The sequence below is a fragment of the Sardina pilchardus genome, chromosome 1 (genome assembly GCF_963854185.1).
Source record: "Sardina pilchardus chromosome 1, fSarPil1.1, whole genome shotgun sequence".
NCBI lineage: Eukaryota > Metazoa > Chordata > Actinopteri > Clupeiformes > Clupeidae > Sardina > Sardina pilchardus.
In genome coordinates, this window is record NC_084994.1 from 12,905,123 (window position 1) to 12,930,883 (window position 25,761).

At 41.7% G+C, this 25,761-nt stretch overlaps 1 protein-coding gene across 2 annotated transcripts in view; it reads right to left on the reverse strand.

Moving 5' to 3' along the window:
• Window positions 1-4,853: 4,853 nt before the first annotated feature.
• Window positions 4,854-25,761, reverse strand: part of LOC134099367 (NACHT, LRR and PYD domains-containing protein 3-like) — a 41,181-nt gene continuing 20,273 nt past the window's right edge. For both annotated transcript variants that reach the window (XM_062552319.1, XM_062552242.1), the window contains 6 exons: window positions 23,637-23,810; window positions 21,635-21,808; window positions 20,179-20,352; window positions 7,787-7,960; window positions 6,363-6,536; window positions 4,854-5,447 (listed from right to left, as the gene is read on the reverse strand). In XM_062552319.1, coding sequence (XP_062408303.1) covers window positions 5,261-5,447; window positions 6,363-6,536; window positions 7,787-7,960; window positions 20,179-20,352; window positions 21,635-21,808; window positions 23,637-23,810 — 1,057 coding nt within the window. In that variant the 3' untranslated portion in view covers window positions 4,854-5,260. The remainder of the gene's footprint in view (window positions 5,448-6,362; window positions 6,537-7,786; window positions 7,961-20,178; window positions 20,353-21,634; window positions 21,809-23,636; window positions 23,811-25,761) is intronic.

Sequence of the window (25,761 nt, forward strand, 5' to 3'; positions counted from 1 at the left end):
CTGGAAACGACCATCACTTCACTGGAAACTGGTGGCTCTGCTCTGAATATTAGTACTGAAGAGGTGGTGAGAGTCCTGAAGAGGACCAAAGTCAACACTGCACCTGGACCCGATAAGATCTGTGGCCGAACTCTGAAGTACTGCGCTAACCAGCTAGGGGGAGTGTTCCAGCTCCTCTTCCAGAGCTCTATTGCCAGCTGCACAGTTCCCCAGCTGTGGAAGCACTCCACTGTCATCCCCCTCCCCAAAAAAAGCACTGTAAAGATGCCGAACGATCTCAGGCCTGTCGCCCTGACGTCCCTTGTAATGAAGGCCTTGGAGAGGGTCGTTAAAAATCACATTGTTACAGTAGTGGACTCTGAGCTGGATCCGCTCCAGTTTGCATATCGGGCGAGGAGAGGGGTGGACGACGCAAAAGCTTTTATCATGGACACCATACACAAGCATCTTGAAGCCCCGAACACAACAGCCAGGTTGCTGTTTGCTGACTTTTCCTCTGCATTTAACACCCTGCAGCCACATATTCTAGCTGAAAGACTCACCACCCGCTATCATCTTGATAACAGTCTCATTCTTTGGATCCTGAATTTTCTAACTAACAGGCCACAGAGAGTGCTGGTTAACAACATTTTTTCTGATCCCATCTACACTTCAACTGGTTCACCACAGGGCTGCGTTCTCTCCCCTCTTCTGTTCATTCTCTACACTGATGAATGCCGATCTACCCATCACAACTGCCATCTTGTTAAGTTTGCCGACGACACGGTCCTCCTGTCCCTCCTGTCTGGCTCCTCCCAGCACCACAGGTCGTCTTTAAGTGACTTTGTGGATTGGTGTGACAGATCATGTCTGGAGCTTAATGTGACCAAAACCCAAGAGATGGTAGTGACCTTCTCTAAAAGACAGAGGGAGCTGGCTGAGACTGAAGTCTCCATCATTCACGTCGAACCAGTGGAAGTAGTGGAGAGGTACAAGTACCTGGGTACAGTGTTTGACCACCAGTTGAAGTTTGACCACAACACAGATGAGATTATGAAAAAATGCCAGAAACGTCAATACCTCCTGAGGAAGCTGAACTCCTTCAGTGTGAGCAAAAACATCCTCACAACATTCTATTATTCCTTCATAGAGAGCATCATCACCTTCTCCTTCACATGCTGGCTTCATTCCATCTCACTCCAAAATAGGAACCGGCTGCCTGGTGTTGTCAAGCTCTGCTCCAGAATCATTGGTCTTCCTCTAAGACCTCTCTCCACCCTCTGTGAGCAACAGACCTTGAGAAGAGCCAGCAGGATCCTTCAGGACCCATCTCACCTGTTCTCCACATTTGAGTGGCTCCCCTCTGGGCGTCATCTCCGATGCCCGGGCTGCAGGACTCAGAGAAGGAGGGCAATCTTTGTGCCCAGGGCTGTCCTCCTGCTCAACTCGCAGCCATCGCTGACTCAAGAAGTGTGTGGAGCCGCACCCAATCCCAGTCCCACCCCATGCCCCCAGCCCATCCCCATCCAGTCACTTCAACCCAGCCCCACCCAACCACCCATCACCCTCCACCTACCACTCACCTCCTAAGTATGAGCTGTGTGGAGGGTTGGACTGGACTTGATTGGCCTGAAGGACATGAATGCACTGCACTTTAAAGTTGCATTATTTATTATTTATTTATTGTGTGTGTGTGTGTGTGTGTGTGTGTGTGTGTGTGTGTGTGTGTGTGTGTGTGTGTGTGTGTGTGTGTGTGTGTGTGTGTGTGTGTGTGTGTGTGTGTGTGTGTGTGAGTGTGTGTGTGAGTGTTGGCTGTTTATTGTGATCTGGACTGCTCAGTGTGCTTCTTAATTGCCCCTTGGGGATGAATAAAGTTTTTTGAATTGAATTTGAATGAATTGAATTGAATTTGAGCAGCGTCCGGGGGTGATGTGGTGGGACAGGCCACTTCCATTGAAGCTGGAGCAGGGCAATCAAACCTGCTGTAAAACTGGTTCAACTGGTTCGCCCTGTCCAGATCTCCCAACACAGAGCTGCTGCTTTTCCTCAGGCCAGTGATGGTCTTCATTCCATCCCAGACCTCCTTCATGTTGTTCTCCTGCAGCTTCTGTTCCACCTTCTTCCTGTAATCCTCCGTGGCCTCTTTCAGCCTGACTTTGAGTTCCCCCTGCACTTGCCTCAGCTCTGCCTGGTTCCCCTCTTTGAAAGCCATCTTTTTCCTTTGCTTGATATGCTTATTAATACCAACCATCATGACTTAATGATGTAATACTAACCCACTTTATTTCTCTTCCCTTTCCCCTTTACCTCACCTGTGAGGTAAACCATTACCAGTCATCAGCCATCTTTGTGCCTGGCCCTAATCACACCTGAAGTCCCATCCCTATGATTGCCCTACCATCGCCATCGCCATCCCTATGACTGCCCTACCATCGCCTGCTGTGGTTCCCTGCCCGGATTCCTGGCCCACGCATCCTAGCGACCCATTACTTTCCAAAATTACTACCGTAATGGACAATTTATTCCCTGGACTATTTGAACTTTCTGATACAACAAATGACTTTGCTCTACTGTAAGTGACCCTAGGCAGATGGGTTGGGCCCTTGAGTCATGGATCTGTCCGAGGTTTCTTGCTATACTGTATGTATCTCCAATTCTAGGGAGTTTTTGCTTGCCCCTGTTATTCATGGGCTCTCTTTGAATGTTCAACACTCTGTAAAGCACCATGAAACATGTGTAATGTTGTGGCGCTCTTTAAGTGAAATTAAATTGAAATTGAAACTGAAACTACTACTCATATGGTAATGTTAGGCGTCAGAGAAGCTGTGTGTGCAATGAGGCAAGAGCTGCTGATATGAAGACAATGTTGTGATCAGGCTAGTATGATATTGTGCAAATATTGGGGTCACTTTGAGGTGTCCTCTTTATCAAAAGAAGAAAAGCACATTCTATTTTTCTGTCTCAATATACTGTATATGGAGGCGTGTATTTGTTATGAGACAGTGTATCTTCCACAGTAGTGAATATTGTATCGTCAGGGTACTTTATATTTGTTGTATGAGGGTAGAAAAAACACAAGAGATCTATTTGCCACATACAGACTTTATTCATGAATATTAAATCTCCTTAAATTTGTTCTTAAGACGAAAGCACCACTTCAGAAAGCTTTGTGAATCTGGCCCTGGGAGAGCTAACAGTCTACTGGACCTAAATGGTTCTCATGTTTATTTTAAGGTCAGCATTCGACTACCAGCAGTCATTGATTCTCTCAGGTCTGGAGTAGTGTGTGCACAAAACACAATCTGTGCGTAAAACCTAGGCTGCGGCCCCAGCAAAGGCCCCCAAGAAGAGGGCGTCCCGGCCCAATAGAACTGGTCCAAGTGTGTCGGGGTGAACATGCTTCACGACCTTGTACACGTAGATGGCATAGCTCTCCTTCCTGGATTTTCTGCGCTTCTTTCGTCCCTTTCCTGCCGTCTTTGTTATGGCTTTCTTGAGCTCTTCTTGGGAGCTGGTTTGGCTGGATCTTGCATGTTGATTTCATTACTGTAGTTAATGGAAGTGGAGCTATTGGGGGGAAGTTGCCTGGTATCTGTGCCGGGTTCTATGCAAATGGAGGCCTGTATCACTTGACACACCCAACACTTGAATGTTATGTAATTTCCCCCTGAAGCCAAATACACCAATACGATTGGTCATTTTGTATCGAGGGGGGCATCACACACAAAACGTCAATTCACACCGCCTTATTATGACTGCCACGCATCAGGTTCATAACTCACATTGCTGAACGTAGGGGAATTCAGCAGATAAATCCAAGCTGCTGTTTTTCTTTGCATGCAGACCCCAAAGATGGAGCTGTATTTTGCATATGTTCCTTAGCTGGCCACTGTTATTTTAGAATGGTGCATGTAGATGGAGATTCAACCCAAGCTATACACTATATTGCCAAAAGTATTGGGTCACCTGCCTTGACCCCATATGAACTTCAGTCAAATCCGGTTCTTAATCCATAGGGTTTAATATGACATCGGTCCAATCTCTGTAGCTATAACAGCTTCAACTCCTCTGAGAAGGCTTTATGAGTGTCAAATGTGCATTTGTGAGGTCACACACTGATGTTGGACGAGGAGACTCAGTCTGCACTCTAATTCACCTCAGAGGCGTTCTGTTGTGTTGAGGTCAGGACTCTGTGCAGGCCAGTCAAGTTCATCCACACCAAACACTGGAGCACAGTCATGTTGGAACAGGAAGTGGCCATCTCCGAGCTGGGCTTGGCGTCTTAGTTCCAGTGGAATGAACTCTGAATGCTTCAGCATTTACCAAGAGATTTTGGACAACTCCATGCTCCCAACTTTGTTGGAACAGTTTGGGGATGGCCTCTTCCTGTTCCAACATGACTGTGCACCAGTGCACAAAGCAAGGTCCACAAAGACATGGCAGACAGAGTTTGGTGTGGATGAACTTGACTGGCCTGCACAGAGTCCTGACCTCAACCAAACAGAACAACTCTGGGATGAATTAAAGCGGAGACTGAGAGCCAGTCTCCTCGTCAAACATCAGTGTATCACTTCACAAATGCGCTTCAGAAAGAATGGTCAAAAATGCCCGTAAACACACTCCTAAACCTTCTGGAAAACCTTAGAAGAGTTCAAGCTGTAAAGCTACAAAGGGTGGAACAATGTCATATTAAGCCCTCTGAATTAAGAATAGGATGTGACTGAAGTTCATATCGGGGTCAAGACAGGTGACCCAATACTTTAGGCAATATGGTGTATATGTAAATGACAACTTCTAAGACAATAGGTATGCTTTGAACTGGTAGTGGTGGGTAATTACATGAATGAGGGCATATTTATGAATGGGACATGTTGATTTTGTTAGCAAACAACTGAACATTTTACACAGTGTCCTTTTAATTTCAGTTTTTATTTACAGTAGGCCTATATTATAACAATCTCTGTTCAAAATTAATTTCATTACAAATATTTACTGATACAAATGTATTTTTTTCTTTTTTTTTGTCATAAAGCACTGTTTAGAATGTCTGTGTATTTACATGTTACTTTAAAACATATTACTTCAAATAGTAATGTGATGAAACCTGTACACAACTGAGAGGGAAAGATAATTAAAGGATGACAGGACTGGAAAACAGAAAAAAATACCTCCCATTGAGTAAAGACAGGCACAGTGGAGACCTGCCCTATACAGTATTGTCTTCAACATCACACTGCTTTATGCACATTGTGAACACATGTTTCAATACAATGGGATGGACTCATTCACCTCCATCTATTTGTATATGTTTACAGTTTGGATGTTTCTTCAGTTCAGAGAGCAGCTGCTGTGCTGAGGGTCCAGGCTGATTCTGCCTCAGATCGAGATATCTGAGGGCTGATGGGCTTGATCTCAGTGCTGATGCTAAAATTCTTAAACCTTTATCTGTTATACTGCAGTTATACAGGCTGTAGGAGAAAGAGGGAAACACTTCATTAGATCAGCTTGAGGACACACAGAGACCAAAGAAGGAAACACTTTGTCAGATCAGCTGAAGGACACACAGACCAAAGAGGGAAGCAGTTAACACCTCATGTGTTCTCATCCTCATGGACATGTAACACATGAAACTATATGTGTGAGAGTGAAATGTGTAAGCCTGAGATTCAGCAGTTCAAAATGTGTGTGTGAGAGTGAAATGTTTTAGCCGGAGAAATGGATGCCAATGTAGAAATATCTATAGTATGAGACATTTGGTCAATTTTTTTTTTTTTAAGATTATTTTTTTGGGCTTTTTATGCCTGTAATTGGATAGGACAGTAGAGAGTATGACAGGAAGCGAGAGGGAGAGAGAACCGGGGTGGGATCCGGAAAGGACCACGGGGCGGGAACCGAACCCGGGTCGCCGGCGCGCGGTGCAGGCGCCCCAGCCAGTCGCGCCACGGCCGGGGCCATTTGGTCAATTTTTAACTTTGCAATAACCTATTAAATGCTATTGTCTGTGGTGCATGTGCGTGTGTGTGTGTGTGTGTGTGTGTGTGTGTGTGTGTGTGAGCAGCTACTCGTGTGGCATAAGAGAAAAGGAGGCCTAAATACCCTTGGCTTGGAGCGGGAGGCGGGGTGAGTTAATGGGTGTCAATCATCCCTAAGGGCTCCTCCCGAACTTTGTTTAGAAAACATCATTTAGTGGTGTGTGTGTGAGAGGGTTTGAGTGTGAGTGAGTGAGTGAGTGAGTGAGTGTTGTCAAGAAGAAAAAGTAGATAGATAAAAAAAGTGTTTCAACCAATTTCATGTGATCAAGTAAAAACAAGGGTGTTTTGTGTTTTAAACTTCACGGTCAATTTCACTGATAGCAACCCAGTATTTGGTCTTGTGATGCTCACTTTAGTTCCTCCAGTTTAGAGTTGGGATCCTCCAGCAGACAAGAAAGATGCTTCACTCCTGAGTCTCCTGCTTTACTCCCTCTCAGCCACAGCTGTCTCATGTGTGAGGGGTTTGATCTCAGTGCTGATGCAAGAGCTGTGAAGCCTTCCTCTCCAATGTTGCAGTTGTCCAGGCTGTGAAGAGAAATAGGAGAAATACTTCATCTTAATTTCCATAAGAATCAAATAGGACTGTAATCCAATCTATTGAATACGTTTGTGTGGACAAATAATTTGTACACTAGAATGTGGATGAGTGAGAATTTATTTTTACTCGTGACTTAACTGTAACCCATTACATGCGAATGAGAGTTGTGTGTGTTTGTGTGTTAGAGAGAGAGAGAGAGAGAAAAAGAGAGAGAGGAAACAGCAGAAAGGTAAGAAGTTTGTGTGTGTGTGTGTATGTGTGTGTCTTTGTCTCTGTGTGTGTGACTTATAGAAAAGTATATACAGTGAAAAAGTAAGTGAAAAGAGGTGATTAACCCTGCACAGCCATTTAAAGGGCCAAGAGTAGGTGTGTGTGTGGCAAGGCAAGTCTAGGTAATACAATACGACTTTAGACCACCGCTATCATATATTACTGTCATTTAAAATATCAAATAATAATGTGTGGGCATGGATGTGATGGAGAGAGGGCAGGATAGGAAGTGTTTACATTTTACATTTCTTCAACACTTCTGAGTCTGAGGCCTATCAGACCCTTTTGAGGTAGGCAGAAAACATTTTCATTTGTGTGTCTGTGTGTGAGTGCATGTGTGTGTGTGTGTGATCTGATATTGGAGTGACAGTGACGGCAGACAACACAGTGAACATATACACATAGAGACACATAAAACACACACACAAGCAGACACACACACACACACTCAGACAGAGAAGAACTGGTACACAAAAGCAAGTGCACACATGCACACACTCATTTACATACATAAAAGTTGCAGTAGGGGATAGAGTAGGCGATGGAAACAAAAGCGTGATTGATATTTGCGGAGAGAATGTGCAGGACTGAGCGGCGGTCATATTGTGTATTGCTTTGTGGTACATCTAGTTATCTATTGAATAAGGTTGTGTGGACAAACAATATGTACACTGATGGGATGACAGATAACATATTTTTTCTCATGAATTAACAGTAACCCTTTACATGTGAATGAGTGTTATGTGTTATGCGTGTGTAAATGCCTGTGTGTGTGTGAGAGAGAGAGATAGAGAGAGAGAGAGAGAGAGAGAGAGAGAGCAATGAAGAAGAAAAAGAGATAAGAAGTGTTTAGAGTAATGTTAACCGATTTCTTGTGAGTGAATATCAACGGGTGTCTGTGTGAATTTTTACAATTCACTGTCAAAATCATTGATATAAACTCAGTATTTGGTCTTTTAATGCTCACGCTAATGTCTCCATTTTACAGTTGGGATCCTCCAGAAGAGAAGAAAGATGCTTCACTCCTGAGTCTGTTGCTTTATTCTCCGTCAGCCGCAGGTCTCTCATGTGTGAGGGGTTTGATCTCAGTGCTGATGCAAGAGCTGTGAAACCTTCCTCTCCAATGCTGCAGTTCCTCAGGCTGTAAAAAGAAGTACGAGAAATACTTCATCTTAATTTCCATAACAATCAAATAGTACTGTAGTTATCTATTGAATACGGTTGTGTGAACAAACAATATGTGCACTGATGGGATGAGAGAGAATTTATTTTTACTCATGAATTAACAGTAACCCTTTACATGTGAATGTGAGTGTTATGTGTTGTGTGTGCAAATTTCTGTGTGTGAGAGAGAGAGAGAGAGAGAGAGAGAGAGAGAGATCAAGAAGAAAAGGCAGAGAGATAAGAAGTGTTTAGAGTAATGTTAACTGATTTCTTGTTAATGATTATCAACGCACATGGATACAGAGACCGCTTATGAAGAAGCAAAAGGGCAGCTTGAATGGAATTTTGGAAATAGAGTTAAAATAACTTCTGCTTACATGGATAAGGCTCTGAATTGGTCAGTTATAAAGCCAGATGATGCTTCAGCTTTGCGGTCTTACACATTCTTCTTGAGAAGCTGTTTTAACACATTGGATGACGCCGGTTTTATTGAAGAGCTGGAAAATTCAACCAACATGAGGATTCTTGTGTCAAAACTGCCTTTCAGATTCAGAGAAAAATGGCGAATGACTCTCTGCAACATAAGAGAAAAGCGCAATCGCAGAGCTAGATTCAAAGAGCTATTGGAGTTCCTTGAAAAGCAAGTGAGGGCCGCTTTAGATCCTGTCTTTGCTGAGATTCAGAACCCAAAAGAAAGGGTAGCTTTAAAAGCAACAAAGCCAGCATACAAACCTAAAAGCAGTAGCTTTGCTACCTCAGTTGCGCCAATGTCCGAACAGGCCAATAGCAAACTGAAATTGAACCATGGCCAGTTAAGTTTTGCATGTGGAAATGTTTTTCAAACCCAATGCGTGTTCTGTAAGAAAGATCATTCATTGGAGATGTGTGACTCCTACAAGCAAAAACTCAATAAGGAAAAGATTGAGTTCATCAAGACAAATGGTCTATGCTTTGGCTGCTTAAGAAAAGGGCATTTAAGTAAGAACTGTCCAAAACGTATGTCATGCCAGACTTGCCATAAGAATCACCCAACAGTCCTGCACATTGAATCCCAAGACATCTCTAGACCACCTCAGACGAAAACGGTGACTAAAGAAGCATCAATGTCAAGTGCTCTTGTTTCCTTGAACGCAGAGAGCCATACTGGGGCCGGATCAAAAGAATGTGCATTGTCTGTCGTCCCAGTGAAGGTGAAATTGCACAAAGGAACCAAAGTTGTAGAGACCTATGCGTTTTTGGATCCAGGCAGCTCTGCAACGTTCTGCACAGAGTCATTGATGATGGAGCTAAATGCAAGTGGAAAGAAAGTGGAAATATTGCTGAAGACAATGGGACAGGAAAGACCCGTGAGTAGCTATAAAGTCTCTGGTTTGGAAGTAGCTGCTTTAAAAGAAAATGCATATTTGAGCTTGCCAGATGTGTACACCCAAAAGTCCATTCCTGTCACCAGAGAAAACATTCCTAAACAGGAAGATTTAAGAAAATGGCCTTACTTGAAAGATGTGGAATTAACACCAATAGATGCAAGCATTGGGCTTCTCATCGGGGTGAACGTTCCTAAAGCACTAGAACCATGGAAAGTAGTTAACAGTGAGGGTACTGGGCCCTATGCTGTACAAACTAGTCTTGGGTGGGTCATCAATGGGCCACTGAGTCCTAGTGTAGACAGTAATGGACATGATGATGCTTCTGTTTATGTGAATCATATCTCTATAAGCAATTTGGAAGAAATGTTTGTCAGACAATATAACCAAGATTTTTCTGAACAGCATTATGAGCAGAATGAAATGTCTGTGGAGGACAAGCAGTTCATGGATATCATGTCAAAATCAGCAATGCTCAAAGATGACCATTACCACTTAAAATTGCCTTTTCGGAACTCAAATGTAAGAATGCCCAACAATAAACAGGTAGTCCAGCAGAGGGCGCAATACCTACTAAGAAAGTTTAAGAGAGACCAGTCATTTTACCATGAATACAAAGAGTTCATGAATAATGTGTTGGCAGAAGGACATTCAGAGATCATACCACAGCATCAGCTGGAACATGAAGATGGAAAGGCGTGGTACATACCACATCATGGTGTGTATCACCCTCACAAGAAGACGCTGCGTGTGGTCTATGATTGTGCCTCAACTTTTGCTGGAACCTCCCTGAATAAAGAGCTTTTGCAAGGACCTGATTTGACAAACACCTTGCTAGGTGTACTGATTTGTTTCCGTCAAGGTCCTATTGCTCTCATGACAGACATTAAAGGAATGTTCCATCAAGTCAGAGTGGCGGAGGAAGACGTCAATTATCTCCGTTTCCTTTGGTGGCCTGATGGTGATCTCTCCAAAGAACTCACTGAGCATCGTATGTTGGTTCACATCTTCGGAGCAGAGTCCTCCCCAAGCTGTGCCACGTACGCCCTGTTGAAGACTGCTGATGACAACCAACATCTGTACCCAGAAGAGGTAATCAATACAATACAGAACAATTTCTATGTTGATGATTGCCTTAAGTCTGTTTATTCCGTAGGCCAAGCGATATCTCTCTATAAACAGCTTACTGAGGTATGTGCCAAAGGAGGCTTCAGACTGGACAAGTGGGTCTGCAATCATCGCTCTGTACTCTCTGAGATCCCTGAAGAAAACAGAGCTAAAGGTGTAAAGACGCTGGACCTCTGCCGGGACCAGCTCCCCATGGAGAGAGCTTTGGGCGTACAGTGGGATGTTGAACAGGACCTCTTCACCTTCAGCATCATGGACAAGCAGAAGCCGCTGACGAGACGTGGGATTCTGTCTGCTGTGAGCTCTGTATACGACCCCATGGGCTTCTTAGCTCCAGTCATCCTCACAGCAAAACAAATTCTTCAATACCTGTGCAAGAAGAAGTTAGGATGGGATGAGGCGATTCCACTGGATACAGCACAGGTTTGGCAAAGATGGATGGATGACCTAGTTCTGCTAAACACATTTAGTATTAGTAGATGCTTCACACCCAAAGATTTTGGTGAGGTCACTATGGCACAGCTGCATCACTTTTGTGATGCCAGTGAAGCTGGATTTGGCGCTGTGTCATATATAAGATTATGCAATAGCAAACAAGAAGTGTGCGTGTCCTTTGTTATTGGCAAAGCAAGGGTGGCACCACTTAAACAAGTCACCATACCCCGTTTAGAGCTCACAGCCGCAGTTTTAGCTGTGCGCTTAGACAAGATGCTGTCAGCTCATCTAGAGCTAAGTCTGAGTGATTCAGTCTTCTGGTCAGACAGCATGACTGTTCTCAAGTACATTGCAAACACAACAGCACGTTTTAAAACATATGTGGCCAATAGAGTGTCCTTCATCAGAGCTCTGTCCAATGTCACTCAGTGGAGACACATCAGCTCCAAATTGAATCCTGCTGATGTAGCCTCTCGTGGAATGAAAGTAAGCTCTTTCCTCAAATATCCAACCTGGATCAGCGGCCCTGATTTTCTCACGAAACCTCAGAGTCAATGGCCTACAGTCACGGATGAAACATCTGTCCACCCAGATGCTGATTCAGAGGAGAGGGATGAGATCCTTTCATGCGCAGCTGTATTGAAGCAAGAGATGTGTCCCACCACAAACCTGCTAATGTACTTTTCCAGTTGGCCAAAGCTCAGAAGAACCGTGGCGTGGATCTTAAAAGTGAAGGAATGGCTTCAACTGAAGGTAAAGGAAAAACAGAACATGACAAATCTGAAACAAGAAAACAAGTGGAAACTGCAACTCACAGCTGATGACCTAGCCATGGCAGAGGAAGCCGTAGTGCGCTTTGAGCAGAGAAGGTTCTACGGGGATGAAATGGCAGCCTTGAGCTCTGGTGCTGTGAAGAAGTCAAGCCATCTATACAAGCTCGACCCAGTTGTTGTTGATGGAGTGTTGAGAGTAGGCGGGAGATTGAGCAGATCAGCTTTACCAGAAGAATCAAAACATCCAGCGATCTTGCCAAAAGCCAGCCACGTCTCAAGACTCATTCTTCAACATGTACATGGAAAGGTTGGTCATAGGGGAAGAAATCATATGCTTTCCACCCTGCGTCGTCGCTACTGGATTCCTCATGCCAACTCAGCTGCAAGAAAAGTCATTAGAGACTGCATGACATGCCAACGACAGCGGCAAAAGCCAGGTGAGCAAAATATGTCCGATTTTCCTGCTGACAGGATCTCAGCTGACCTTCCTCCTTTTACTCATGTTGGCATGGATTACTTCGGACCAATGGAAGTCAAGAGAGGCAGAAGCTTCGTAAAAAGGTACGGTGCCCTGTTCACCTGTCTTACTTGTCGCGCAGTCCACCTTGAGGTGGCGCATTCTCTTGATACTGATTCTTGTATTAATGCAATAAGAAGGTTCATCTGCCGCAGGGGACAAGTTAAAGAGATTCGTTCAGATAATGGAACAAACTTTGTCAGTTCAAATCGTGAACTCAAGCAAGCCATCTCAGAACTGAATCAAAGCAAAATCCAAAACAATTTAGCACAAGATGGAATAAGATGGATCTTCAACCCTCCATATGGGGCCCATCATGGAGGCGTGTGGGAGCGCATGGTCCAGGACATGAAAAGGATCTTGTCATCAGTGGTAAAGCAACAGGTATTAGATGATGAAGCATTACAGACTATTTTCTGTGAGGTTGAGGCAATATTGAATGACCGCCCCATCACTCCCTCTTCAGATGATCCTAATGACATTGAAGCTTTAACCCCCAACCATTTACTCCAGTTAAAGGGCAAGCCGATCCTGCCTCCGGGTTTATTCCAGAAGAGTGACTTGTACTGTCGGAGACGTTGGAGGCAAGTCCAATACATCATGGATCTATTCTGGAAGAGGTGGGTGAGAGAATATCTACCAATGTTGCAAGAGCGACAAAAATGGAACAAGATTCACAGAAACTTTGCTGTTGGAGATGTTGTGCTCATCATGGATGAATCTGCACCAAGAAATTCTTGGCCCACTGGACGCATCACTGAAGCCATGGCGGATTCGAAAGGATGTGTTCGGCGTGTCCGCGTCAAGACGCGAACAAGTGAGTTGGAGAGGCCAATCAACAAGATCTGTCTCCTCATGGAGACCGCATAAAGGCAACAATGAATGTCTGCCTTCAACTGAGTCAAGTTCTGGAACCTCTGACTCTGCATACACTGATTCTCAACTACTGACATACTTTACACCTCATTATGCAACATACACCTTTTTGAACACACGCAGAACACATACAGTCCATTAACATCACATGGAACATTAATGGACATTTGACTTTTTTCTATTTTTTATGACTTTTGAATTATCCAAGAAGACGCCAGTGGAAACCCTTTTTTGATATTTTTGCAAGTATTGAACAGTATACATGCTATTGCATTTAGTGAAAAATGTGTATTGAATCATGCATTTGTTTAAATCCTGCATAGTGTAATGGCTACTGATGCTTTGTTGTAATTGCTTGTAGTACAAGAATTAGGGGCCGGAATGTCGTAGCCATTTTGTTATTTTAGGCCTTAGAATAATTATGCTTTTTCTGCTAATTATGTTTGCTATTTGCATATAAGTTATTTTATAATTTAATGCTTTATGGTTATGAATATATTAATTGGTTTAGGTTTAAATTTGTATGCTCTTAATTTTACGTTAGTTACCAGGAGCATATACAGGAAGGGGTTGGGCATGCAATGGAGAAACCAAATGTCGGGTCGGGGGACTGTGGTTGAAAACAGTTTTTGACCACGTTTGTCACGCTTCGTTTTTGGGACCATAGTGGATTAATGTTTAATTGGAATACTGCTGGAAACAAGGTATTTTTGTTCATCTTTTTGCATCAAATAAAAGGATTTATTTTTTATAAAGAAAGTGTCGGACGTGCGTATAGAAAGCCACCTGCTCACTCGGCCCACGGCCTTATGGAAACAAAGAACTTGGAAAAGGCCGATACAGGTGTCCTTGTGTGAAGTTTTAAAATCCACCGCGGAATTCACTGACAGCAACTCATTATTTGGTCTTGTAAAGCTGGTAATTTTCCATCTAGACATCACTAAAGTTCAGAACGGGGGAGATGACCTCACAGTTAGACTCCTTTGTGTCCAGGTGATCTATTTGCATTTGAACTGTTCCCATTGTGTGTGTGGCCGGCCATTTGGTAAAAGGCCCTCGGACACACCTCTTCTCCCCCTCTCCATGCCTCTGATGAACTAATGTTGGAAACTGAAATGTATCTGTTTCATGACAAATGATAATACATCCATGTTTGGTCTTGAATTAATACTTGTAATGTGGGCAACAGCCTAATCACAGTTTCATTGCAATCTAATATATTTGTACATGGTTATAGACTAAGAAATACACTATAGAGTTTTAGACGCCACACCCACTTTCAGGTAAAGAAGCCCTGCTGAGCTGGGGGTGGCTGGATGAATAAAAAGAAGAAACTCTTGCAGTGATGGTCTCTTCTCTTCTATCTCAGCTCTGGGCAAGGAGGTCACTCTGATCTCTGGCCCTCTCTCTCTCCCTCTCTCTCTCTTTCTCTCTCTCTCCCTGCCTTTCTCTCTCTCTCTATCTTTTGATTTCTTTATGGGGTTTGTTATTTTCATTATTTGATATATTGTTTTATCTGGTGTATGTAGCATTGTAACTTGGTAACTTGTTAAAGTTTAAGTCCAAGTTTATTGTTTGTTTTGAGGTTAAGTTCATTTTCTCCTTTGTTCCTTTGTTCAAGGATAATTACTGATACTTTACTTTTACCTAAGGCTCAAAGCCTAATAAATGGTTAATTCTCCTCGTTCAGTTTGCATATCTCTAAAAGTCTAGTTGTGCCATTCCATTCTCTGCCATAGTTTAACATCATTAGTTATTTGGTAATTTATTAGAGGTACAATATATCTTAATGGAGTCAGATTTAATCGTGGTGAATTCCTAATACAATTGGCATCTAACTTCTCAGATATTTTTACAGTCCAATTCAACCTCATCGAAGCGCCGGACGTAGACAGAACACGTATAAAAGTGGGAAAATATAATTGCGTATATTTGGCCTAATTACAGTTGGTGACATCCCTTTAGTGATCTGAAACTGCTTTTAAAACAAGCATTCCAGTTACGTCGGTCCGCGCCTTAAACAATAGATGTAAACGTCTCTACTCAACAGCAGCGAATCGTCATCGTGAGTGATTTGATCTCTGAAATTTGGTGAGTAAATTTAACATTTCTTGAAGACGTGTGACAAAAGCGCACGCATTATTGATGTTAACATTTCACCATAATATTCAGAAAAAATAACTCTCGCAGCTATGGTCCTCATAAAGGACGAAAAACTTGAAACTGTGGTATTATCTGCATGGAGAAGAACATTAAAATACAAAGGCACATTAGACAAACTAGCACATAGAGGAATCACAATTCACTCTAGCGAGTTGGAGATATATGATTTCTGGGCGTGCACTGAGGCGGGGAAACGTGATATACAGCAGGGATGTGATTCTTCCGGATTTATCCGGAAATCCGGATTTTCAGGCGTAAAAATGCGACCCTCGTGAATCATGCAAAATCGATGTTTTTTTTTTTTTTAAGGGGGGGGGGGGTGGTATCTGTAGCCTAACACAGCCCATTGCTGTAGGCTGAAAGTGCGCAGAATTTATGCATTTACATAACAATATTTACAAAATTTTCTCGGGGGAGACCAATAATATGCCGCTGACAATGACGACGGGTTTGGTGCTTATTTCATTCATCACTCCGCAAGCCTTGTCCGTAGGCCTAGTGGATTTCATTGAAAGTGAAAGCAGACGTGTTGATGAATGTTTGATGCAAGTTCGATGTGTGTGGTGAACTATTTGTTTCTTAGCTGAAGAGAAACGGTAAAGATCAAATTATTTATTTAAAAAGATATCATTAATGAAGTTGTTTTTTTTGGCTTTGCCACGCGTTCGCGTCCAGTTTGACGTGTCTGGATTTTCCGATAATGACAGCAATCTCGTGATGCTGATATTGACTTTTAATTTCTGCGCGTGTAAAGTCTAGGCTACTGTGCTTGAAGTTAGCTGTGACAGACTAGCCTACTGGTTTTCATCGTTTTAACCACAAAGCCTGTCTACCTTAGGTCTACTAAATTGTTTAGCTAACAATTGTCATTTCGCGTTTGTCCAGCCGTTCACATCCGTGCGCCCCATGTCATTCAGAACATATTTCGGTATTAGGCCTAGCCATCTGCAAACGTACAGTATGACGATAGTGCTGAGATATTGAGCTGCATTTTTAGTGGAAATGGCCTACTGTAGCATTGTGCTGATAGAAAAAAGTCGCCTATTTAAAGACACAGTCTGTATTTTAATCCTAGCTTTCCATTTAGTTAGTACGTGCACTTAGACAGTGATGTAGCCTACTGTATAACAGTGCCTGTAATTTATTTTAGGAGGAGAGTTAGGACATGTTACTTTGGAAGGAGAGGGAGTGCTGCAATTTGATTTTCTTTGGAACTTAAATACAACAACTTTCAAGCAACCTCTTCAATCAGCATCAGTGTCAATAGGCCTATGGTTCACTATATTGTACAGGACTAGAGGACTGTAAGGGCTATATGTTATCAAGTAGGCCTATATTAAATAATGTAGTAAAAATGATTTATGTTGGTTTAAGTTAAAACAAAACATGTTATGAACTGAGAGAATACATGGTTTTACATCATTGTTGGCAAAATTATCATGATAGCCTACATATTTCAGCCATATCTGGTTTAGTCTTGAGTAGGCCTAGGTTACTTTTCTATAAATGAGTTTCTTTAGGCCTTATAGACTATATTGTAATATTTTATAATGTTTGAAATATATTTATCAATAGTTCTCAAAAGTCATCAGATGTCGTCATTTAAGGGCTTATTTTTCAAAAAAATTCTCCCGGGGGGGCATGCCCCCGGACCTGCCTAGTAAATTACATTTATGACGTGCACAGTAGCCGACACTACCGTACCTTAACTATATAGCCTACACGAGAGCAGCAGTTCACAAACTTTTTTTTACACGGGGGGGGGGGGGGGGGGTATTTTCCTGCTTTTTTGTCCTTTGCCAATCACATCCCTGATACAGCCTTCAATGGTGGAAGGCCTCGTGTCTTTAATATTGCAAAAGAAAATGAATGAAATTGAAACACTTCGCATTTCAATGCAAATGACTGATGCAAAAGATGTTACGGTGAACACCGATGCTGTTTCTGATCATGTTTTGCAATCTTGTTCTGATGTGAGAGATGCTGATATTTCTAATGAGGTCCCAGACATTGTTGTTTTGCAAGACAATCCAAGCACCAGTAGGTCTGTCTCTCTTGAAAATGGACCTCTACCTGACGAATGCGCTGTGGCCTCAGTGAGACACGTGGATACAAACAGCCAAGGCTTGGTCAAGAAACGACAAGGCCACAAACGCGGACCCAAAGCGAGCAGATTCTGCAATTCGTGCCATAAAGTGGGCCATGACGAGCAACAATGCTGGACCCTCGGATTGGGGAAACCTCCGCCATATTACCTGAGCGCCGCGAGCGAAACAAGCCTCCTCACAAACAACAAAACGGTTTGCAAGATGAACTTCTCACTATGATCAAATCTGCAGTTAAAAATGAGACATCACGGATAATTAGACTGTTCAGCCGGGTCTTAACACCTTTTAATGCATAGCCATCTCCCAGCTAATGATAACCTGTAACAGTGCCCTCTCGAGGTTGTTTTCTCTGATGAGAAATTTGTGGGTCACATATCCAGACAATGAGTTTTTGTTTATTTAATTTGAAGATGATACGATATGTACTGGCTTTGTTGTATACCCCTGTAGAGGGATAGACCTTTAAGTGTTTCTGCTTGAAAGCACCTACCAATGCCAGTAGTATGCTTATTCTTTACATTTTTTTTGATATGTACTCATTTTAAGGGCTAGCCAAACGAAATAATCCTTGCTTTATACCAGTGTTGTTATCACCAAGCCAAAAGAGCCTCTGCGTGAAAAACTAGGCCTAGTCTGATATAAACAAATTGTTGTCGTTAAACGGTCCATGAGCCAAAGAGTTATGGATATGAGGTAAAATCTTTTATGACTACAGATAAGCCCCTGATAGAGAGATAATTCCTTAGGTGTGCATGTTACAGATTATTGACTAACACTAAACCCTATTGAGTTGGATTTTGGATGCCTGTGTGAAGCTTAACAATCAAGGATGACTCATGCTTACTTAATTTTTCCAAATTAATTGCTGACACACTCTGATTTACTTCTAAATTGAACAAATGTTGTACACACAGATCTGCCAAGGAGACGTACACATGGCTGACTGCTGTGGCAGACAGTGTTGTACTAACATTCATGCTCACTCTAAAAATAATTTACACATTTAAGTATAAGATAAATGTTATACTGACTTTGTTGTATGCTTATATAAAAGGGCATAGATTCTGTAAATGTTTTGCTTCAAAGCACATAGACAGATGTTGGTGGTACAATTATTCTTATAGCTAAAATATTGACTTCTTACAATGCTCAGAAGTGATAAAGCACATACACACAGTCACACACAAGTGAAAATTCGATTAATGATTTAAATTGAAGAATTTGAACTGCTGGGATGAACTAATTTGCTTTCCTTTTAACCAATCATTTATATACATTCTTTGATTATTTGATTTGATTTTCTTGATAAATTTGTATTCAGTATGCAAATAATGCCAGTAACAAAGATGATTTATCTTATAAAACATTTTTTTCAATTTGAGATACACCAGAATGTGTTTAATTCCATTTATTTTGAAATTTGTATATTGGTTTGTTTGTTTTGCTCTTTCTCTCTTTCCTGTCTTTTCCCTATATACATGCCCAACTCATCGAAAAGCAAAAGACTATTGATATTCTAATGTTACAGCAGACAGACGGTACTCTCACAATTCTGCTCAACTCCAGATTGCTTTTACACAAAGAAGAATGTTCCACGCTACAGCAATGCTCACCTGATCCTGAGAACTTGTTTCAGACCGGAGAAGCTCGGTCAACTAATGTCAAAACTACTCTGAGAGATTCCTTTGGACACTATGGACAAATATGTGAATATGGATGACCAGCTTTCATTTTTGACACTTATGAGATAATGACTTCACAGTGTCAACTGGGCGACTGTAAAGCTGGTAATTTTCCATCTAAACATCACTAAAGTTCAGAACGGGGGAGATGACCTCACAGTTAGACTCCTTTGTGTCCAGGTGATCTATTTGCATTTGAACTGTTCCCATTGTGTGTGTGGCCGGCCATTTGGTAAAAGGCCCTCGGACACACCTCTTCTCCCCCTCTCCATGCCTCTGATGAACTAATGTTGGAAACTGAAATGTATCTGTTTCATGACAAATGATAATACATCCATGTTTGGTCTTGAATTAATACTTGTAATGTGGGCAACAGCCTAATCACAGTTTCATTGCAATCTAATATATTTGTACATGGTTATAGACTAAGAAATACACTATAGAGTTTTAGACGCCACACCCACTTTCAGGTAAAGAAGCCCTGCTGAGCTGGGGGTGGCTGGATGAATAAAAAGAAGAAACTCTTGCAGTGATGGTCTCTTCTCTTCTCTCTCAGCTCTGGGCAAGGAGGTCACTCTGATCTCTGGCCCTCTCTCTCTCCCTCTCTCTCTCTTTCTCTCTCTCTCCCTGCCTTTCTCTCTCTCTCTATCTTTTGATTTCTTTATGGGGTTTGTTATTTTCATTATTTGATATATTGTTTTATCTGGTGTATGTAGCATTGTAACTTGGTAACTTGTTAAAGTTCAAGTCCAAGTTTATTGTTTGTTTTGAGGTTAAGTTCATTTTCTCCTTTGTTCCTTTGTTCAAGGATAATTACTGATACTTTACTTTTACCTAAGGCTCAAAGCCTAATAAATGGTTAATTCTCCTCGTTCAGTTTGCATATCTCTAAAAGTCTAGTTGTGCCATTCCATTCTCTGCCATAGTTTAACATCATTAGTTATTTGGTAATTTATTAGAGGTACAATATATCTTAATGGAGTCAGATTTAATCGTGGTGAATTCCTAATACAATTGCCATCTAACTTCTCAGATATTTTTACAGTCCAATTCAACCTCATCGAAGCGCCGGACGTAGACAGAGCACGTATAAAAGTGGGAAAATATATTGTCGTATATTTGGCCTAATTACAGTCTTTTGACACTTACTGTAGGTCCTCCAGTTTACAGTTGGGATCCTCCAGAAGAGAAGAAAGATGCTTCACTCCTGAGTCTGTTGCTTTACTCCCCTCCAGCCCCAGCTGTCTCATGTGTGAGGGGTTTGATCTCAGTGCTGATACAAGAGCTGTGAATCCTTCCTCTCCAATGCTGCAGTTCTGTAGGCTGTAAGGAGAAGTAGGAGAAATACTTTGTCTTAATTTCCATAACAATCAAATAGTACTGTAATTATCTCTTGAATATGGTTGTGTTGACAAATACAGTAATACTGTATGTGTACAGAGAACTCTTTTTTTTTACTCAAAAATGAACACCAACCCTTTACATGTGAATTCAATGAGTGAGTGAGTGAGTGAGTGAGTGACTGAGTGACTGAGTGAGTGAGAAACTGCAGAGGTAAGAAGTGTGAAAAGTAATGTTAAGGCGAGACACGGCAGGTGAAAACATCGTTTTTTTTAGCATCAGTCAATTTCGAGATTTTGTGCTAGTTTGCTACCTTAGCATGTATTCTACCACCCTACTACAACAACAAAGTCCGATTTGCACATTTAAGTGTTTATTTCATGACATTTTGTCTACTCGCGCCTATATATTTCTCCTAATTTTACCAAAAGTTCCCATTCTAAAGTGTCATGTACTACCGTGAACGTGATCCAAATCATATCGTGTCTGATAACGTTGGAAAGCCCTGTGTCTCCTACAAGACGCTATGCTATCCAAATATGGGCATTTCCTTTGTATTAGCAACCAATCGCGAAAGTTCAAAGACGAGTCTAAGCTGAGAACGCATTTCATTGGCTGTGTTTCAAGGCTGTTTTCTCAAAACGAGTTTTTCCCCACACGCAAAGGATCTCCACTTCTGCAGCACCTACATACACCAAACTTTCCAGTCTTTTTCCTAACTATATTTGGAAGATATTTACAGAGGGATTTGTTGATATAGCATTCTTGGCATGATTTGACTTTTTATGCCTAAAAATAGGGCGAAAATCCACTTTTTAAGCCAATTGGCAGTATTTTCTGATTTACTGGAAAACAAAAGAAGATATTCATAATCCCCTCTGTAAATGTTTTTTTATTTGATATATGAACACAACAAAAAAATAATTTTCAACCTGGCTTTTTCCAATGGTCAGATCCTTCGCATCAAAATATATGCAAATTAGCGCATATTTATTGAGATATAGCCTAATTAGCATATTTAAACATTACATTAAAGAAAACTTGCAATACATTTTTTTCTCCTATTTATGTGAGTATTCAACTGGTAAAGTTTCATGAAGATATCTTTAAGTTTAAAATTTTCCCCTATTCACCTGTAGTGTCTCGCCTTAACCGATTTCATGTGATTGAAAAAAAAAATGAGTTTTTGAGTTAAGTTTTAAAATTCTCTGTCAAATTCACTGATAGCAAGTAGCAACTCAGTATTTACTCTTGTGATACTCACCCTAGTTTTTCCAGTGTGCAATTGGGATCCTCCAGAAAAGAAGAAAGATGCTTCACTCCTGAGTCTCCTGCTTTACTCCCTCTCAGCCCCAGGTCTCTCATGTGTGAGGGGTTTGATCTCAGTGCTGATGCAAGAGCTGTGAAACCTTCCTCTCCAATTCTGCAGCCATTCAGGCTGTAAAGACAAGCAGGAAAATTACTTCATCTTAATTTCCATAACAATCAAATACTATTGAAATGATCTATCGAATACAGTCGCGTGGACAAATAAGGGCCGGGTTTCCCAAAATTGTTAAGAAGCTCTTAAGTGCTAAGAACTTCTTAGGAGCGTTGTAAGAATGTTCTAAGAACGCTCCTAAGAAGTTCTTAGGACTTAAGAGCTTCTTAACGATTTTGGGAAACCCGGCCAATATCTGCACTGGGATGCAAATGAGCGAGAATTAATTTTTACTCAGAAATTAACATTAAAGGAACCGTATGTAGGATTTTGGCCAAAACGAGTACTGCAATTACTTTCAAAATACTGTAGAGCGGTGAATCGCCTCCCCCTCCCCTCTGAGTCACGGTTGCCAGCTAGCTGCAGCAGGAACGTAGGCTGCTAGCTTTCAATGGCAAGTGCTGTTTTCCTCAGCATAATGACAGAGAAACAAACTCTGATAATGCATTGCTAACGTTAGCAATGACTACTAGCTGCTTTTATTTCCCAAACAATTCCTTAGCCTACCTTTTCAATTCAATGACCCACCTCCTCCATATGGCCAACATAACGCTACTTTGCACGAACTTGCATAATTTGTTCAACTGTCATGAATAAGCTATTTAAAATGTCCATTTACAGTAGCCTACAAGTAAGTTAGCCAAACTGATGAATCTTTACCTGTCCAGGAGCAAATGAACAACACTGACGTTAGGGCTGTGCAATTAATCGATTTTAAATCGTAATCGCAATAATGTGTTTAAATCGATGTTAAAATGTGAAATCGTAAAAACCGTTTTTCACTTTAACTAGGGTAAATACAGTACTTATGTTTGCAAGTGTTGAATTTTGTGGCATAAGTTCAATATTTTTTCTTAATATTAATAATTAAAAATGAATTGTTGATAATAAACATTGTTTAATAAGAGCAAGATTTGGGCTTAAATCCCAATGGGGAAATTATTTGCAGAATAATCAATAAAAAACAGCGCATTTCTTGCCTTTTGTCATTTTACAAAATAATCGTAATCGTAATCGAAAATCGGATTTTGAGAAAAGAAAATCGAGATTTTATTTTTGGACAAAATCGAACAGCCCTAACTGACGTCTGTCTTAAAATTCTTCTCCGTTTCAGCCGTCTCAATCTCCTAAATCCTTGTTTTATTTAGACGTATTTCGGACTCATAACAAGGTCTTTTAGGTTCCATAACGGTGTACGTTTGTAGCTGCAGCTGTCTATGGTGGTAACTAGCATAGCTGGCAACCCGGATGGCGAAATACTACTGACTTTGTGATTCGTAGATAAGTGTAGGGCGCCGCATCAAACCAAAACACAACATAACAACATCAACATTAGTTGAGGGCTGCAACTTCACTTTTAAATGAAAATATCTTGGCCGGACTACTGTTGTCAGTGATATAAGTATTTGAAATTAGCATGATTTCTAAATGTCTAGTGACATATCAGGGCCATTTTATGATTAATAGAAATACATTTCATACATACGGTTCCTTTAACCCTTAAAATGTCAGTGAGTGTTTTTTTTTTCTTTCTGAAGTAATTTTTTTGGGCTTTTTGCCTTTATTATTACAGGATAGTGAAGAGGTAGACAGGAAACAAGTGGGACAGCGAGATGGGGATTGGAACCCTGTGGGCACTCGGACCCGCATATGGTATGAGCGCTGTAGCCTGCTGTGCTACAGCGCCCCTAATGTCAATGAGTGTTAATGTGTGCTTGTGTAACATATTAAAATGCATTGTCAAATTCACTGACAACAACTCAGTATTTGGTCTTGTGATACTCACCCTAGTGTGTCCAGTTTACAGTTGGGATCCTCCAGAAAAGAAGAAAGATGCTTCACTCCTGAGTCTCCTGCTTTATTCTCTCTCAGCCACAGCTCTCTCATGTGTGAGGGGTTTGATCTCAGTGCTGATGCAAGAGCTTTGAAACCTTCCTCTCCAATGCCGCAGTTCTGCAGGCTGTAAAGAGAAGTAGGATAAATAAATAAACTGCTCACAAAAAGTAAGGAAACTTGACTTTGGCCCATTATATCTCCCCTTTAGCAATACTGACCAGTTAAGTGTTTCATACCATTTTTATTGTTGATTTGTCACCTTTACAATGAGGTATAGCTTGTAAGCATTGGGCTCCCATGGAATGAGCAACACAAGCAAACGTGTAAGTAGTGCCAACGAAAAATGTGCCAAAATGGCTTGTTATGCTGTTGGAATTCACCTTTGTTACTTCAAGCATTGACGATTGCACTCTCCCACAGAAATGAGGAACACAAAACATGTTAGGCATACATTCGTTTATTTTGTACTCAGTGTCAGGTCAGGGTCCTCAGTAGCGTGTAGAGAATCCATATGCAGCCACAACAGCTTGGCACCTTCTTCTCATGCTGGTCACCAACCTGGCTACTTTCTGCTGTGGGATGGCATTCCATTCCTCGATAAGGATCTGTTGTAAGTCAGCCAACCTGGTTCTGTTGGTGACTAAGGCACATACAGCACACCCAAGCTGATCCCACAAGTGTTCAATTGGGTTGAGGTCTGGACTCACAGCAGGCCATTCCATCCTCTCCACTCCCAAATTCTGGAGGTACTCCCTGATGATCCCAGCTCTATGGGGGCGAGCATTGTCATCCTGGAGGATGGCAATTGGTCCCATATTCTGGAGATATGGAATCAGGGGGTCAGGATTTGGAGGGTTAGCTTCAGCCAGTTAGCATGCCATTTGGCCGCCGACATCTTTGAAAAAATGGCGTTCCAAGGTTGCAACATATCCGGCACCAGTGCATGCACGAGACAGCTCATGCACGAGTTTCGAGTTGGGCACGAGCTTCGTCGCGCGTCCATGTTGATTACGCATTCCAGAAGACATAAATAAAATGACTGATGACTTGAATTAAGTTACCGATACTTGACTTAATGCCTACTGTATCATTATACCAGGCTTTGTGAATAAAAAAAGCCAATGTTGTTCTTATAGGTTACTATTATTTGCATTAGACTACGTATGAGTTGGCAAGGTATTATAAGATATTTTAGGAAATGCGAAGCAATTCTCTAAACCCAATTATTAACCTACTCACTGTCGTGTAGGCTATGAGGACTATTTTAAAACGCTCAGCTGCAGTTCCTACCTGTAGTTCATAACAACGCAGCGTTGTGGGGTCACATAACCTACATAACGGCAAAAGTTTCCGACAGTGACAGCAGACTTAAAATGCATGCTGCTCGAAACACAACACATGGATGCGCGCTTCTACCGGTAAGCCTAATATGCGTCATTTCGTCTGTCTACAAATGTAGGTTTCAGCTGCAAATTCACACTGGGTGCAGGACAAATAGCATATCAGGTATCCACACGTTTCTTACATCCCATGTCTACTTATTAAGAGTCATTTTCGTCGGGTAGACAGCCTATTGCGCACATAACATCCTAGGCTACAGTCAGTTCAAAGCATTTACTGTGGGGATCATATTTATGTGTATGCTACAGTAAGTGAATTCTTGCTCAATATTGACTCGCCATGTTTATTATATCATGAGTCATGACATATGAATATCACATTATAGGATTTCGAGACAAGGGGCAAACTTCTCCACCACCATCCCAACTCAAATAATGAATACATTTGCGCCTGTAATGATAGGAGCGCGTTCACGAACACCTTCTCTCACTCTCCAATCTTCATCAACGATGTACCTATGTTGTCTCGTTGTAACGTGGAACCTAATTGGCTCATTCTAGCTGGTGACGGAAATGAACACCCATGGAACGCCATTTTCTCAAAGATGGCTGCGGCCAATTTCAAACTTTTTTGGCTGAAGTAGCTAGCCTAGCATGGGCCATTGAAATGAATGGGGGCGGGACTTAGTCCCTCTCTCCAGTTCTTATAATACCTCCATGTATGGAATTGCCACT